The sequence below is a fragment of the Macrobrachium nipponense genome, chromosome 45, assembly GCF_015104395.2.
Source record: "Macrobrachium nipponense isolate FS-2020 chromosome 45, ASM1510439v2, whole genome shotgun sequence".
Classification (NCBI taxonomy): Eukaryota; Metazoa; Arthropoda; class Malacostraca; order Decapoda; family Palaemonidae; genus Macrobrachium; species Macrobrachium nipponense.
This window is the reverse complement of record NC_061105.1, coordinates 5,836,811-5,855,755: the sequence shown is the minus strand read 5'-3', so window position 1 is coordinate 5,855,755 and position 18,945 is coordinate 5,836,811. Positions and strand designations below refer to the sequence as shown.

Genomic DNA, 18,945 nt, shown 5'->3' with positions numbered 1-18,945 from the left:
AAACATAACTCAATAAGCCTAAAACATTCATCTGTACAAGAAAATGCAATATTTCTTCTGTTATCGTAAATTTTGATAATTATTGGCAAAGAAATTGTGAGAAATGGCATCTGTAGAGATTCCGTGGGTCGCAGAGGGGAATATCAAGTTGAAGCATGATTCAGTGCGAGCACAGACTTCAAGAAGTCTACACGTTCGAGTTTCACCTCTGACATTCATTTGTTTTTTCATATGTTTCTCTATGTTTCGGCAAGAATTTCATCATGCCAATTAGGAAAAGACAAGGAAAACATCTTGCTAACATAAAGACGAAGAAAATTCGCTCTAATATGATTACAGAATATCATAATATATGCGATATTAGCATAGTTAGTGAAGAGAGAGGGAGGGTTGCGTAGTAAGTAAACGCCCCCGTCTTGCCTGAAGCACACGTCACACTTTCCCCCAGGCTACGATCTTTGAGCAAAGGGATCTTAATTTATTATAAATAACATAGTTTTGGTTTATTAATACCCAAAAAGGAATATGAAATTCATAATAATCATGATTTATTAACATTGTCTTTGTAAAAAGAGAGTACAACTTCGAATTTCACCTCTTGACATCCTCTTGCATTTACGTTTGTTTATTTTTGTTTCGGCAAGAATTTCATCATGCCAAAACGGAAAATACTAGGAAAACATGTAGCTAACATACAGAAGAAGAAAATTCGCTGTAATAAGCCGAGTTAGTGAAAGAGAGAGAGAGAGTTGCCCCAAGCTACGATATATGAGGAAAGGGATCATCATTTATGATTAAATGATGATAAATAAAATAGTTTTGGTTTATTGATACACAAAAAAGAAATATACATTCATAATAATCATTATTTATTAACATTGTCGTTATAAGAATACGAAGAAAAACTTTGAACGCCCGAATCTCAAAACTATAGTTATTGATCTTCAAAATCTATCTTCTCAATAAGTTTTAAAGCTATAACATTGGAATTTGGTATATAACTCAGAAAGACATTATAGAAGAATCAAATGAAGCCCTTTTTTCCAATTTTGTTTCTTCTTTTTTTTATAAATTTTGTTTTCCTAATTTATAGGGTTTATTTTTTTATCATAATGAAAAATTCATATCTAGCAAAAAATGACTTTTAGAAAAAAAACTCCTCATTCGATTGGAGGTCTACATCAGGTCTATATATGGTAGTAATTCCAGGTCTTAATATTAAATATCAAGGGAGGAGATAGAATTTGAAAAATGGTTATTTTCGGGATAAATCGTCCTGGTGTCACAAAACCAAAGGTCAGAGGCGAAAATCATATGCGGTTTGGAGATGTCCCAAGTCACCTAATTAAGTGGTATGAATATCAAAGTCCTGTCCTTAAAAAATGGCATTAGCCGGCCAGCCCCCTTAAATAGAATATGTTTAAGAATTTTGTAAGTATGTGATTTAAGACTAAGATTGAAGTATCTCAAACAACTATTTTTTTAATGTCTGTTCACATGGAACATGCCAAATGTTTGGCATCAAACCTAAATAGGTAGTTCATTACCCATAATTAGTGTTAAAGTACCATAGAACAAAAGTAAATGTAAAGATAGTACTATATTTTATTTGACATGTACTGTATAATAATTTTTTCTTCTTGATTTTCAATGGTTCTATCTAAATTGTTTGTTCTTGAATGAAATGTGAAAGGTAGAGAAAGGTAAAGTAAAGTGAAAGAAGTGGAGAGCTAGATTGGAACAAAAGGAAATGCCTGATAAATAACAGGAAGAAAGAAGTGCAGGGTTTGCTTAAAGAAGGACACTACACTGAATCTTCAGTGCCTTCAATGGGGGGCACTTTGCAAAGCAATTTTTATGAATTAACAGTGAAATGGTATTGATTTTTTATGATTCTTGTAACTGTCTGTTGCATTTGTAAGACTATTTATTCACTAACCAGGATACTGTGCCATCTGAAAAAATAATGAGAAGATCTACTCTTGCATTTCAGAATCCATTCTGCTAGTGAGGCCTTTTTTAGAATCTATGGTGCTGGTGGACTACGAGGTTTGTGGAAAGGATGTATGCCAAATGTCTATCGCTCAGCACTTGTAAACTTAGGGGACCTGACTACTTACGACTCAGTGAAACGATTTTTTGTTAACAGTTGGAAATTTCCGGATACATATTGGACACATGCATTGTGCAGGTAATGTTACACACAAGATCTCGTTGGCTTATCTTTCAGATTACTTTCTGTCACAGGAAAATTTAGTATTACTACATGCTTCTACAATTGTTGGAATATGTTTTTCAATCATAAAAAGATTTCTTAAGGCAGCAGTTGAGGAGGATCACTAATTTTTTACATAAAGCATCTTGACACTTGATATTATTTGGCAACTTAAGCAACATTGATATTATTTGGCAACTTGAACAACATTATTATTGATGTTTTTAGAGGTTACATTTTAATTTCATAGAAAGCTAAGTAAAGCCTTGAATCTCCTTGATTCTGAGGAAGGTGCCAAAATTAAAAAATGGGCTAAAAGTATTCTGATGTAGCTCATCGCCAGCCTAACTTTGCACACATTTGCCCAAATTAGTATTTCACAAATGTTAAATATCAGCTGTTTTTAAGCTGAGCTGTACTTTTCATAAAATCAAAACATACCCTTGGTCCAAAAATTTAATTATAGTTTCTTCCTTATCAAAAAGGAGCCCATTAGCTGAACTTAATTTCTAGACTTAACTGGAAACACTAGTTGCATGTATGAAGGTCATAAGTAAAAATGCATCAAGTCTAATAATAAAGCTGTGTCATGCAACAGCTTGCTGATAGATCAACTTTGCTGTAATTTTACATAACAATCATTTCATTTCTATATGGTTGAGCATCTGACATGCCATTAAAATATTATACATATGTTTGTGTCATTTTGTACTTTTAAATTCTAATATTGATTATCTCAAGTTTTGCCACTGTTTATATAGTTAGGAGTAAAAGGAGGCATTGAAGTTTGTCACTAGTTTAGGAGTACAAAATAGTTTTCGATGCCAGACATGTTTAGTTTTATATGATTTACTGGATGCAGAATATTTTGGTCATAAAGTTATTTTGTTCAGCTTCTTGCATGAGTGTGAAGTAATGTCCATCTTTCAGAGTTAAACAGATACATATTGATATTTTTCCTAACTATTAAATTTCATTTCCAGTTCTAACCTAAGTTTTGAGAATACTTTTGAATTTTTAGTACACTGGTTTTCAAAGACAGGTACCATTAGTATGATTTTTAATTTGACTGCTAAGATTTTTGTATTTTTTATTTGTAGGTGTAATATCTGATAGAGAATGAATGTGATTTAGCAGGTTTGATCTCTTTGCTCTGACATGAAGTTCATTTGTTTATGCTAAAACTAATTGGGTTGTGAATTTGGAACGTGGAAACATGTTACTCTTGCAGCGCGTGCTCAGGCCTGATTGGAGCGACCCTGGGCACGCCTTGTGATGTTGTCAAGACCAGGGTAATGAACCAGCCGACAGACAACCGGGCCAGGTGGGTTTGACTTGTCCACCTTGGCTTAAGATGGTCAGCATTATCTTGCTGGGCTGCAGCAGGGTTTTGTGTTTAGATGTTAGCCTACTCATTGGCTTGTGGAAAAGCTGGTCTATTCTTCTCTTCTCCCAACATTGACTCATACCTTGTAGACAGAGCATTTTATTCGTGTTGTAGATACCAGCTTTTCCCATGGTTTCCAATTGAGCTTGTTCCTAGGTGAAGGAATGTAACAGGATGGATCTCCAACATTACGTGCAACTTTGTATGCGTGAAGTGAGAGAGAAAGAGAGACAGTGACATCTGTTTGTTAAATTCATATTTAAATCATGTTGGCATTGAAAAGCTGCATGTTGCAGCTTGTGTTGGAGTCTCATCGGTGATCGGTAGTGTACGTAGATTAAGCAAGGAAAACAGGAAGTATCAGTATCTGTATTATTCGTATTGCAGTGTATTTTCTGGATTGGTGTCGACTTGCTTGGGCACGCCTGCTGACGTAGTCAAAGCCAGAGTTATGAATCAGCCTACTGATAGCCAATGCAGGTAAGTCATGAGTGGGTGTTACCATAAATTTATTCAAGTTGTTCGGGAGCATTTAGTTTATTTCTATTACAGGTGAAGGAGTATGGTTTAGGCACTGTGAGTTAATCAAAATCTGACTGGTTTTCTGCATGCTGGCTCGCATTGAGACTTGACAGAAAGTTTTGTTGATCCTGCAGAATAAGAGTGGAAAGAGAGAATATGTGCTTTTGTACATCAGAAGTGTATATTCTCATATAGTTTTGTATGACAAACTCAGCTTTCCATCTCTTAATACCCAGTTTTAATTGTTTGATATGTTTGCAAGATTTGTTTATGAACTGACTAGGTAATCACTTAACCCTCTTACGCCGATTGGACGTATTAAACGTCGAGTCAAAATGTCTCCCGTATGCCGATTGGACGTATCATACGTCGGCTCAAAAAAGTTTTTTTAAAAATTTGCAGAAAAATACTTATAGGCCTACCAGCCAAAAACTTTTGTATCACGCGCCTTGGGGGATACTGGGAGTTCACGGATCAAGGCGTTGTTTTGTTTACAATCGCTACGCAGGCGCGCAAGCGCGAATTTCTTTCTTATCGCAATAAAAAGTATCAGTGACACATCTCGGAAATTATTTCGTCACTTTGACATAATTTTTGAACCATTTTAAATTATCCTTTACATGAAGTATTATATATGAAAATGTGCGCAATTTCATGTAAAATACAACAAAAAAATACTCATGATTGTAGCTTTTATCAATTTTGAAATATTTTCATATAAATAACGATAAGTGCAAAAATTTCAACCTTCGGTCAACTTTGACTACAGAAATGGTCGAGAAACGCAATTGTAAGCTAAAATTCTTATATTATAGTAATATTCAATCATTTGCCTTCATTTTGCAACAAATTGGACGTCTCTAGCACAATATTTCGATTTATGGTGAATTTATGAAAAAACTTTTTCCTTACGTTCGTGCGATAACTCTTCCGATAAATTTTTTCGTGCGATTGTCCTCATGTTTGCACCCTTTTAAATTTGCCGTTACATAAAGTTTTATATATGGAAATGTGCGCAATTTCATGCACAATACAACAAAAAACAACCCATGGTTGTAGCTTTTATCAGTTTTGAAATATTTTCATATAAATAACGTTAAGTGCAAAAATTTAAACTTTCGGTCAACTTTGACTCTACCGAAATGGTCGAAAAACGCAATTGTAAGCTAAAACTCTTATATTCTAGTAATATTCAATCATTTACCTTCATTTTGCAACGACTTGGAAGTCTCTAGCACAATATTTCGATTTATGGTGAATTTATGAAAAGTAACTCTTCCGAAAAAATCAGAATTTTTTTGTGCGATTGTCGAAATGTTTGCACCATTTAAAATTAGCTGTTACATAAAGTTTAATATATGAAAATGCGCGCAATTTCATGTAGAATACAACTAAAAATGATTGAAGGTTGTAGCTTTTCTCTTTTTTCGAAATATTTGCATATAAATCACGATAAATAGGAAAAAAACCACGTTCGGTCAAATTTGACTCTACCGAAATAGTTGAAAAACGCAATTGTAAGCTAAAACTCTTACGGCCTAGTAATATTCCGTCATTTTCTTCATTTTGAAACAAATTTGAAGTCTCTAAAACAATATTGTGATTTATGTGAATTTTTGAAAAATATATTTACCTTCACTCCGCGCGCCGATTCGCGGCCGCAAGTCTCCGAAATACGTACATCGCATTATCCTAATATTTGCTCCTTTTCATATTAGCCTTTTTATAGAGTTTCATATATCAAAATGTGCGCATTTTTATGAAGAATACAATAAAAAATAATTGAAGGTTGTAGCTTTTTCCATCTTCGAAATATGTGCATATAAAAAAATATATATATTAAAATTTTGACATTCGGTCAAATTTAACTCGTCCGAAATGGTCGAAATCTGCAATTCTAATTTAAAACTCTTACAGTATCGTAATATTCAATCATTTGTCTTAATTTTGAAACAAATTGGAAGTCTCTAGAACATTATTTAGAATTACGGTGAATTTTTGAAAATAACATTTTTTTACGTCCGTGCGTTACGAATTCGTACATCATTTTGTGATAATATTTTTCCGGTGTTGCTTTTATTGTTTTACTATGTATTATATATCAAAAGGATTGCAATTTAGTGTACAATACAACGAAAAAAAAGTAACTCGTTAGCTTTGACCGTTTTTTGCACAGCGTGATTTGAATACAATTATCTATGAATTTTTTTTTTCGTTACCATATATCGCATTATTTACATATGATAATGATATTATTTTTCATTTCTGATGATTGCATACTAAACTTCAGGCAATGAAAAAAAAATGAGCCAAAAATGAACTCTTAATCTTCAAAACTAAGCGCGCTGTGATTTTTTGAAAAAATTATTTTTTCCGGTTCCGCGCTCACTCCAAACCGGCGCCGGCATACAGGAGAGGTTTTGATTTTTAGGGCTTCGGCGTAAGAGGGTTAATACACTATTTTCCTTTATGTGAACATAAAAGCTTGACAATCACATGTCTTGTTCTGTTTGTTTAGTCATTTCTCCAGGTTGTTTGAGGTGAGGTTCAGCTTAATGAATTACATACCTAATTTTGTTCATTTCATTAGTATGAGCCTTTTTTGCAGTAGATCATGTGTTTAGTGGAACTAGTTTCCGTTGCAACTAGGTTGTGTTGATAGTGTAACGAAACATCGGAAGATCTTTTCAGTCTTAGACAAGTTACTTGAGCTAAATTTTCTTAAAGAGATAGGTTACTGTTGTAGGGAACATCAGTATATCCAAGTAATTGTAGCAGCAGGGAACCACCCCAAAATGTGCGTTGAAACAATATTACCATAACTTATTGCTCATAATAGATTTGTACACCTCTGATCATTTAATTTCAGTTCAAACCTTAATTGCAATGGTGAGCGGCAAACGTCAACACCAGCCACAGTATTCAAGGAACTCTGTTTAGCTTCACATCCCACCTTTTGGGAGCTGATGATTTTGGTCTTTTCCTGCTATCTTTGATCATTATTGTCTTCGGTTTAATGGCATGCTCATTAGCTTTTATTTTTAACATTTTCTTAAGTGGTTCCATTGCTCCTGACCCTTCTACTCTGACCCTTATCTTACGCCCTCTCTCAAATAAAAAGAAGAAAAGGTTTTAGCATAATATCGTTAGGGATGTGAACTGGGTCATTCTAGGACATTTCAATAAGAAATTCAAAGACAGTTATCCAGTGCATTGGTATTATCTTTATAGCTGTACTTGTTTCTTTTGTAGTTATTTTGATGAGCTTGTAGGTTATTGGTCAATCAACCTGGTGTAGTATTGGGGGTGGGGGACGGGCAAAAGTATGTTGTCCAAGAGAAGCTACTTAAACTTGAGGAAGTGAAGTTAAGGTATTGCTATAATGTGCACTGTTTGCTTTAGTTTTTGGGAACCACATTTCGTATCTGCTCCCTTACTTCAGTCATTCATATCAGTAAAAGCAGAGACTTGTAAGTTTATTTGATTTAAAGGATAACCTCAGGAAAGTAAAAACTTTGGTAGATAAGTACTAAATTAGTATATTATTTCAGTCTTCCTTGCTTTTGTTAGCCAGTGTTTTAAGATAGTAGTATATTGGTATGACTAATGCAGTGCATGAGCAACAACAAAATTAAGACAATAGTTTATGATGAGGTAATGAAGTTCTTATTACTCATTCAGTTTTTTGCATAGATTATCAGCTTTCAGGTTATATTTCAGGTCTGGCCAATATCTGTACGTATTGGTAAATTTAGTGTAAAAATATAAAAATTAACACTGCATTTGTCATAAAAGGTGCCCAGTATGTTGTATTACATTTAATTATATAATGTTAAATTTAACATGATTGTTATATCATTTTAATTAATCCAGGAGGGTTATACTCGTAGGATATCTGTTTTATTTTGTAATGATTCATGTTTATAAGGTGAGATATTTATATGAAGTCAATTTCCCTGGTTAGGTTCGTCATCTGAAGCATCGGAATGGTGAGTTGCCATCTCCCTGTCATTGCTTGTTGCATGGTATATTGTTTTTAAGATTTGCATGATAAATTACATTACTCTCGTGACCAAACTCAGCAGGATGCAGCAAGTGACAGCTTGCAAAGTGTCTTAAGATCTTGTATTGGATGGATCATTTTTCACTGTAAATGTTGCTGGAAACAACAGTGACAACTCTGTTTCATAATAGAGAAGCTTGGGATTTTCAGTGCTTATTTCAATTTTATTTATTTCAGTTTCTTACACTCCAGAGGAGTTAGAGAAAACTAGAGTTACTTACTGAGGCAAGAGAATAGATCTCCTGTAACTATTTGCTTAATACACTAGTAAAAGAATAAAAAAAACATCAGTATTGTATTGGTTAAGTAAAGAGTAGTATCTATTCTTTTAATCAGAGAACAGGAAATAACATTTAGTTTAAGAAACTGAAATATCTTATTTTAAGTCACTTTGTAATCTCATAGTATTTTCAAATAACGAACTTCCCAGTCATGGTGAAGTATTCAGTACATTTATCTATACCATTATATTTGCAGTACTGTACTCGAATGCTTTAATTCTAGCTGCTCCTCAGAAATTCTTGAAAGTTTTCGCATTTAAAGAATCTCTTTTGAAATATTTGTCTTAATATCATAAATTGCCTCCATAAATCTCTATTGACTTCAGATGTAATTGAGCTTTTTCATATATACTGTATATACATATATATACACATATATATATGTATTTTTTTATTCTAGAGTATCAGATTTCAAATTTTATTTACCACAGAAGTTTCAAGTTTGTATCTTTATAAATACCATGTAAAATTCTCTTTAAAGTTACTTTCCATTTAACATTTTTGAAGTGCTTATCATTTCATGTTGTTGAGCCCATGGAATATTTTTTATTGATAATACTAGGTCAGGACATAGTTTACCATTTTCTATGATCTCTACAATCTAAAAAAAAAAAAAGTACATGCAGTAAAGGTTTATGCTGCAGCTATCTGTTGTCATGCAAAGTTGAACATTGCCTCCATTTTTCCTTAATAAATAATATATCTGACTGTAACTCAGGTATTGTCATGAGTACTGTAAGTTAACACTCCCATTATTACACAAGCCAGTCTTACCATATTTGTAACACCATTGATTTAAGGGTGATGATCATAGCTATCAAGAGCATAGTTCGTACAGTGCGTCCTCGACTTATGGCGAGGGATCTGTTTCAGTATGTTGATTTCCACTTTAAGTTGGCTTTTCGGCATTATTGGCGCTTTAACAGTGCTCACGGCGCCGTGACTCGATGTTGCATCAAGTTACAGTGCTGTTAACTTTATGCCTCTTCTTGACGTAACTTGATGCAATGTAAAGTTATGGCACCAAAAAAGTGCTGTAAGATCGAATCGTCATAAGTCGGTGGCGCCGTAAATCGAGGACGCTTGAAGCAAGTTGCCACTTATCATGCTGAGTACTAATTATTTAAATGTGGCAAGAAAGAAGTTATATACTTTCTTCCCAGCACTAGAGATGGTGTTTTTATTCTAGAGTAAGTTGCAGTTCACACTCAGCACTATAGTACTTTGTGTGTGTTTGTATTTTGGGGGAGGGGGGAATCGGGTAAAACAGTAACTCTCAGTAAGCTACTTGACATTTTTTTCTTCTTCTTTTATTATAATATGAAATATATTTTAATAAATACTTGTGACATATGTTATTCCTAACAAAAGATTCCTATTAACCAGCATAGTGGAAGGTAATATTTTTTTCTTATTTTAGGGCGGTACTGATTTTTAAGTTACCCATAGGCCCTGACATCAGTATGAAATATAATTTTCTAATACGGTATTGTTTCATCTATTATTATATCTTGTTTTAATTTTAGTATTTTTTGTTACTCTGGTTTTTTATTGTTATGATTACTGTGGGTGAAGATACCTTTGTTCACTATCCTTTTGCCTTTTTTTTTTATGTAAATTGGACAGGCTTCCTACGGAGCAGACATTACATGTTTAACCATCATTTTAAGCATTTCTTTTTTGTTGTGACATTATTTCTGTCCTCTCCAGCACATGGTAGTCTTGGTGGTTTTATTTTGCTGCATGATGTACGGTTTCTGTTTTCTTTGTAATTTAATCTTGAATAGCTATATTCTTGTCTTTCATACTTATAATTCTTTCTGGCAATACTGAAAGCCAGGGAGAACTTAAGTAGGACCAGGAACTTGAGGAGTCAAGTGCTTGTATGATGCCAAAGGAACATACAAGAACGTTTAAACAAAAGCCTTGCCATGCCCAGGAGCTTTAGAGTAAGCTTATGTAATATTGGTACTTTTTCTCAGTGTTTTGCAACCTGTATTTGAGTTATTTTAATCTGATTGTTAGGTATTGTTTCCATTTTTGAGTACAGGGTTCTGTGTGAATAAGAATACTTTTCTTCCATTACTTTCATCAATATAATGAAAGCCTTTCCATGTTTTAGATTCTAGAGAGATCAAGGTGAAGTTTTGGACTCAAGCAACTCCCGGATGCCTCACATCACCCCATTTTGACCCCAGCAAGATTATTTCTTAGAACTCCTAAATCTCATCATGGACAACCTCAGATTTCTTCCCATTTATAGGGAGCCCCTGAAACAGTCCCACTTTCACTGGTTTCATAGTCAGTCAAGAGTCCTTGCATTTTCACACATGAAGGTAATCTGGTGTATTCTCAGTGGTAGTGGCTTTTTTCAAGTTGTGGCAGCATCTCTTGCAGAATACCTACCATTCCCCTTTACCAGAGAAAGTGGGTAAGGATCGTTTGATGTAATGAACAGGGAAGTCATCTCCTCAAAGCCTCTGTTCCTGTAATAGGTGACATCCAGCATGGCTTAAATTTGATGAAAAATAAGGACATTTCTGTTTTGCTCTGGCTCTTTCTGACCTTTTGACAAATGATCTTTTACTATATAAAACTACCCAGACAGCAGTTCTAGCATTGGCCTCAACTAAGCATGTCATTAAGCCTCATGCCCTGTTGAGTAAAGTTTCTCTTTTCATCTGTTGGTCTTCTAGTGCTTCGGTTGCCCTCAGAGTTCCCAAACACTCAGCCTTCTAGTAAGCATTGTTCATCACTGGACTCTTATTCGTGTTTTCCGTCCCACAAGGTGCAAGAGTCTTCCTGTTTCAAAGAATTCAAATATATGTTAGCTTCAGCAGGTTGGAGAGAACCTCTTTCAGGTCAAAATCAAGATATGCAAGGTTGGCTTGTCATTTTATTTCGGTTTTTAATTCAGCATGGAATTCCTTGCCATCCTTAGAGCAGGCATTTGGTATTGTCAGAATTTTCATTTATGTGGCCTTACCCTTAAATCTCTTTATGTTGAGACCTATCATTACAGTGGGCCATGTTTTTACCAGTTTTGACCTTCACCATAATTATAACCTTTTTCTGACCTCCTCATTCCCACTGTCTTCTAGATGGAGGTTAGCATGAAGGTATGATGCATTCCAGGACAGTGGAATACTGTTTGGTTAGGCACAGTGTGAGCTTCTTTTAGGATTTATCAGGTTGGTGTAGCTAGGAACTGTTTACACAGAATAGGGCTATTAATGATTAATGGTTTGTAGAAAACAACATTTTTTTTTTTTTTTTTTTTAAACTGTTGCGTTTCTGTAGTTGCATTCTTCGAATCATATCACTGATTTTCCCTTGTATACATAAGGAAGAGTGTATGGTACTTGAAAATCATTGTCAGCATAAAGGCAAAACTTCTATGGTTGTTGGTGGAGTGTATCTTCTTGCTTACCATAGTCCTTTTGGTTTTGCAGTAACATCTGTTTTTCAAACTGTGTTAATGCACCTGAAGGGTAGAAATATAAGATCTTTAACTTGTTGACCATTTGTCAGCCTTTTAGAAATTTTCATTGTGCATTTAAGAATTTGTGAAGTCCATAATTTGCATGCTGATGTATTTTAAATAACTTTCTCAGGCTGATCTTGTCCTTGTTTTATATTTTACCTTGTGCTACCATAGTGTATGCATTAGCAATAATGGCATATCACGTGTATTGTATGCATCTTCATTTCTCTATGTAATACATTCAAGTTTCAAGGCATTTTATTAGGTTTCATGACCTTTTTATAGCTAAAGGGAAATTGGGTATGTATTTTAGTTTATAGCTTTGTTATTATTGAATGTTTGAATTATTTTCATTAGTAGGATAAAATGTCAGTGTACACCATCTCTTGCAGTGGATTTCTTCAAAAATACTTAGCCATTGAGCAGTTTCTTATCTTGGAATTTTCATTCTTCAGAGGTCTGTTGTACCGAAATTCTGTTGACTGTTTGATTAAGACAGTTAACAATGAGGGATTCTGGGCCCTCTATAAAGGCTTCTTCCCGTGCTGGTTACGAATGGGTCCATGGTCACTCACCTTCTGGCTTACGTACGAGCAGATCAGAAACGCCTGTGGCACATCTGCATTTTAGGTATTTAGTTCTATATTTCTTTTCAAGGTATCTTAAATAATGAGAGTACTACCTTTGGTATTACAGGAGTAAGTATAGTACAAAAATGCAAGTACTCGATAGTTTGCAATGAAAATGTATGGTAAAGCTAAGATATCATTTCAGTTTTCATTTACAAATATTGCCATTAAGAAATGGACATTGTATAGTAATTGTAGGGCCTTGATTCATTATTGATAATCTAATTGTATAGGTTTGTTATGATATTCTCTCGTTACAATTAATTATGGAGTTTGTTAACGACTGCTATGATTCATATAAAATATCTTTTAGTCAAGATATGCCTTTTTTTTATTTATAGAAAATTGTCTTGACAGATACCTTGGTTGAATTATTAAATGTAATTTATTATTTTTTAGGTATATTGCAAAGCTCAAGAGGATTTGCTTGCTTGGAGAAGTTCTTTCCACATGTTAACACTGGAAGGAAGGTAAATCTTTTGAATAGTCAGGCCTGATATAATCTTTATCCAAATGCTCTTACTCAACCATTTCAATACAGTCAAAAGAAATCGGAAACTTCATTGTATTACACAGTGTCAGTTGTTATTGGTATATAAACTGGAAACTTATGTCAGTATTGAGTGAATTGTGATTAGAGGATGTGGTAAAGAGACAGCTTAGAAGTTGTCTATAGGCATAGATCTAGAGGTTTTTCATGTGCATTTTTGTACAACAGTACTACTGATTGTTCGTTCAAGCTATTCTTTCTCATATTAAGGCATTTTTTAAGTACCTCAACAACAGTGTGAATCCAGCAAATTAGCTCAGCTTTCAGGATTTGATTTTATCCTTAACCAAGATCATGTACTAATTGAACAAAGTATAAGTTTGAATTTATGTATTTTTCATCGTTACATTCGTTCATGTAATGTATAAGGTGGGAATAACCTCTGTTATGGCCATAGTGAATGCTTCATTGACTATTATCAAATGTGAATTTAAAAGTGAACTTCATAGATATGTATTTATTTTTTTATGACAAAAGTCCGACGCTTCTGACTGAGGGGAATATTTTAATTAGGATACCAGCTGTACAGTTTTCCACTTCAGGTGATTATGTTTTTTTTCAACAACAAACTGTTTTCACTGCCAGATCTCTGGCGTTCGTGATAATGTTCAATGCTGTAACTTTTTGTGGACCAGACTGTTTATTTTTTCTTCATTAGAGTTGTCAAGTATGGAGGTAGTGTGTGTGTGTGTGCGTGCGTGCGCGTATTGTCTCGTGTGGTGGTGGTGATAAAATTGGCTGTATGTAATGAAACAGCCAAGTAATTTGTGATTTTTTATGTGTAATATATATTCATTCTCCAGGCAATTTGGACTGTTATGAAAAAATGCAGAGCAACTTAATTGTTGCCTATTTTAAATTCACATCAACCGTGGATTTGACATCTAGGCCAGTCCATTACTACGCTCCTGATTGGCTGTCAATCAGGAACGTCATAATGGACTGGCCTAGACATCGGATGCACGGTTGATGTGAATCTACTATAGTATAAGTTACTGTTGCTTTGATGATGTATGATTTTAATAGGACTAAAAGTTTAACAGTCACTTGCCACAGGTTTGAATGGATGTGTGTTATGTAGTTTAACACAGGATTCTATTAGAAATACTTGACTGTATCAGTCAGTGTAGAGCCGAGTATGTTGAAAGCCAGCCATTGGATCATAACAGTTCACGAAGGTTGGATCATCTGGCAGTTTCTTTGCCAGAGCTCATTTTTAAAATTTTGATTGTTCTGTTAAATATAATTATAACATTATAACCACCTTAACAATGCAAATGTTTAGTCATTGAGCCTTTTAACATCACTACAGTTAGTAAAATGTACTATTAACTAGTATTGTAAGGCTCTAGAATTTCTGTGTGCTTTAATAGTGTTGTAAATATTTTTTTAGTGATTGGCTGTTCAGTTGCCATACCTGAGCCATCATGTCATTGCTATTGTAGAAATGACTTGTGGTTTGATTGCACCACAACTAAATTCAGGCATTGTAATTCCTCAGGTCTTTTGTCTCATAATATTCTTTTATTTAGTCTTGAAATTTATCAAGTTTTCTTTATTTCTGGTTTTCAAGAGCTTGCATGTCCATCAAAATGTTTCTCTGTATCATATTCTTCTGGGTAAAAAGAAATCATTTGTAAGATAATTATGGACATCATTCACTCCAGTATCTATTTCTCCTTTCTTCTTCCATTGTCATAACTTACATTGAGTATTATCATGATCATTCTTTTCAAATTGTTTATATTTGTGGAAGTTCCTGATTGACAAAGGGAGATGATATTTTTCAATAGAGTAATGGTCATCAGCTTTTCCAGAAAAATTACATTGTGGACATACAGGAAGTATAGGTATCAGAGTGAACTGCTTTGCACTGTGAACGTATATTTTGTCTGTTAAGGCATACTTGTTTTGAATAACTCCTTGGATACATTTTACAGTGTCTCATCAGAAAGATGTTTTAGACTGATAGGATAAAATTTGTTGGTTTTACGTGAATAAAACGGCACTTGGCCAATGATAATCTGTAAGATGTATTCAAGATAATTGGACGAAGGCTTCCAGTGGTGGTGATTACTATACTGTATTGCTATCCAGAACGAGAGAAAAATTTAAAAGAAAAATCATTATTTGTGGCTGGCCTTTCCAGCTCAAGTTAGAAAAACTTCTTCATAAAGAGATTTGAAAACTTTCCTTGTTGTCTCAGTCTCTCTCAGGTGCCACACACACAAATATAAAATCTTAACTGATACATCTTAAGAACTTTAATGTACAGATATATAACTCTTAGAGCTTCCCAAATAAGAATTTCAAGGTCCAAATCTATAAAGAAGATATTTTTTTACTTTTTTACTGGGAGAGGAAAGTACTACACGTATGTCACTTCAATTTTGTCTCCGACAGAGGCCACATCTGTTGTTAAATGCCTTAGGGTTTTTGAAGCCTAAAAGCATTGGTTACCACTGGTAATGATTCAATGGTTGATAGGGCTGGTAAGCTGTACTCTTCTATTTGCAGCTTTTATATCTTTAATTGTTAACAGTAAATATTGCATTGGATGATGTGGTCTTTCAAGATTTGGCTCCTTAAGGTAGTCTTGAAGTTTGAATGGTAGCAATGGTTGAAAAAGGGCAGTTAGCCTATGTGGCACATTTTACTTATTTTGTGTCTTAGTAATAGTCTTTGCCCATTGTCATAGATTGACAGGTCATGTTTGTGACAGCTATATCAGAAGCCTGAGTGGCCACTTTTGATTGTTTGTATTAACAGAATCCATTCATATTTTTATTGAGAATTTGTCCACTTGATTTAAGATCATTTAATTCAACATTTTCAGAATTATATTCATAGGAGCTTTACACATAGAAATCAGAACTTGCACATTGGAACATTTGGCACCTTTGGGTGTTGTCAGGTTGGCATTTTATTAGTTAAGACTATACATAGTTTTCCTTTACAGTCCTGCTGCTGTCTAAAATAGTGTCAGGATAAGTACTTTTAGTATTCCAGAATAGTGACAGGATAAGTACTTCTAGTATTCCAAAATAGTGACAGGATAAGTACTTTTACTATTCCATAGCAATCAAATACATCTCTTGAAGTTTTTACTGTTGTAGGTGAAATTTACAGATAGTAAGGTGAAGGTATGAATTTTACAATATAAGTTAGTCTGACTGCTGTTAAAAACATCAGCCATATCATGCACAGTTTAGTTAGCTAGGATTTTTTGAACACTAGGATATGTTTCACAAGATTAATAAAGCCGACCAGCTTGTATATTTGACCAAAACTCACTTTTGTGACCCATTTTGTTGTGGAATATCGAAAAGGTATCTTATCTAGTTGCTAGTTTCTGTACGGTTGAAAATATGGCCTATTCTTGAATTGTGAATCTGTAAAGAATAACGATAACAACCAAGAAAAATGATAAAGCCTTTTGCTTTACAGCACTCAAATATGAGAATTCACAAAAGTGTTTTTTTGTACAGTACGTTCTGAGGCCATTGATTTACCAGTGTGAAAGCAAAAGATTTTCCATTTTTTCACCCAAAAATTTTTGTTTTTGACATGATAAAATAGTATCCAGATTGTAATATGTATCTCAGTAGTTTTTATTTTTGTCTTTGTGAACACTACAGTTTACTTTTAATAATTTGACTCTGAAAAGCATTTTGCACAATTTTAATGTGGTGACGTTCTGTATATTTTATCGTTTCAGTGCATTTTGTAAGCTATGTAGTATCTAGTAAATTTTAGTCCTATATGAAGTTTTTGTTGTTTTGTTTCTTGGGTTGGAGAAATCTGTACAATGAATGATGATTGAATGTCTTTCCTTTGGCTGTATAAAGTTGTTGCTTAGTTTGATAAGTCTCCAAAAATAATGTGGAAGCTGGAAGAAGTGTTCTTTTTCGCGTTGATGTTTCAAAGGTTTATGGTCTGTATGACAGGATGTTCTAATGGGTGTCAAACCTTTAAGTTGGCCTCCTTCCCGTTGATGTTAGCTACATTGCCTTATTGTGAAAACTTCTGAACTGCTCCAGCTTTTAACAACCATATGTGCATGAAATTGATGGCACCCAATGTTGTACAGACTCATACTTTGGAAATCCTGTCGAGGTTTTGATTTTATACGTATTGCCTTTGTAAGACCATAAGGTATAGTTGGTAGGATTTATCTGCTTCTACATAAAAGCAAATATCTTTCATAATCTCCTTCAGTGAACTTGGTATTTTAAGAATCCTTTTATTGTAATTACTCTCAGTTACTCCTCTAATGTAATTCATTTTTTGCACTTATTCTCACAGTTATACATTTTATGTTATGATATGTTGATAATTAGTCACATTTCTTGGTATAATAGTACAATGTTAAGTAAGTCACATGCTTATTACAAGATCATTTATTTGTAAAATGTCATCTCTGTAATATGTTTTTCTTGCAGTATCCCATTTTTCTTAAGTTATATTATCTCGCAATATAATTTTAAACTCAACAATACATGTAATTCAAGTTGAGTTTTTTCCAATTTTTTTTTAGTTTGTTCTTGATGACTATATCACCATGATATAACCCAAACTCATTAAAATGTTTAATTCTACTGATGTCGTTAACTCAAGTTTAGTTATAGTTAACACTTGGTAGAGTTTCACTTTCCATTATCATGTTAGCAAACTCCAGATAGCCAAAATGTATCGTTTTTTTTTTTTTTTTTTTTAATGAGTTTATGATATACCCTAATAGCAATTGAACTTTGTTGAAATACTTTACAATGTTGATTAGGGTCAGAGTAATATCATAGCATACGTATGTATGACTGGAGAATTACTGGATATACATCAAATTGTCTTCTTAATGGCTCAAAACATATATTTTTTTATCCTTATGAGAGCTTCCTGAATAGACAGAGATGCAGTAGATGAAGAATTGTCTTGATCCTCAGACTCCTGATAGTGTTGTTGTAACCTAGTCATTGAATATAGTATATATGCTGATATAAAAATATGTAAACTCGAGTCTTGTGTAATTACTGTAAAGAGCACAGAACGGTGAATTCACTGGCTTATATAACTATATTTACTGCTTGTGTGTTTGGGATGGTGTAGTTATAGGAGCCAATGATTATTGAATTAATGTACAGTACCAATATTAAGAAGAATTATTTTGTATGGGCTGTAGATATGACTATAGTTTTTTAAGATTTGTAGTTCAAGCTCATTCTCTTGAGTATTTTGGAAAGAAAATAATTTTTGCAGATTTGAACATACTATTGCAAGCTAAGGACACTTGTGTCACCATTCAAAATGTAGGCTGCTGTGAGCCATTGTAACCTGCTGTCAGAAAATCACAGTGAAAATAAAAAATATTATTGACCTTTATGATAGTTGAAATTTTGGTGTCTATTGTATCTGCATTTTAGTATATTGCAAGTGATAGACAATAAAATATTTTTGTGTAAATTACACATTTCTATGCTCCTTTGAAATTTTGATGACGGGATCACAAATTGTATATTAGAAATTTATAAGATAATGGATAGCGTACTACGAGGCAGTAAAATCCCAAGATAAACACGATTGTTCCTACACGTATACAAATGCTCACCCCCACATAGGGTTCTCTTGCTACAGTGCATTGGTTTTGTAACCTGTTGTATGAGAGTTCTGCTTACCTTCAAGCAGGGAGTTGCCTCTCCCTTTACATTAGGAAGGGGGTTGGTTGAGTTGGGCATTCCTCCTTTACATGAGGAAGTGGAAGGGTTGGGTCAGGCATTCCAACAGCCCTTCCTCTTCCTCTCGTTCCTGTTTTGGAGGATG

The 18,945-nt window shown here is 33.9% G+C and overlaps 1 protein-coding gene across 8 annotated transcripts in view; it reads left to right on the top strand.

The window, feature by feature from the left end:
* The window catches only part of LOC135214315 (mitochondrial uncoupling protein 4-like), a 64,605-nt gene extending 46,017 nt beyond the window's left edge, over positions 1–18,588 (top strand). For 5 of the 8 annotated variants that reach the window (XM_064248482.1, XM_064248485.1, XM_064248486.1 and 2 more), the window contains 4 exons: positions 1,994–2,191; positions 3,990–4,082; positions 12,408–12,582; positions 12,981–18,588. In XM_064248482.1, the coding sequence (XP_064104552.1) occupies positions 1,994–2,191; positions 3,990–4,082; positions 12,408–12,582 (466 nt within the window). In that variant the 3' untranslated portion in view covers positions 12,981–18,588. The other 3 variants (XM_064248484.1, XM_064248489.1, XM_064248488.1) reach the window with 3 other exon arrangements.
* The last annotated feature ends 357 nt before the right edge of the window (positions 18,589–18,945 follow it).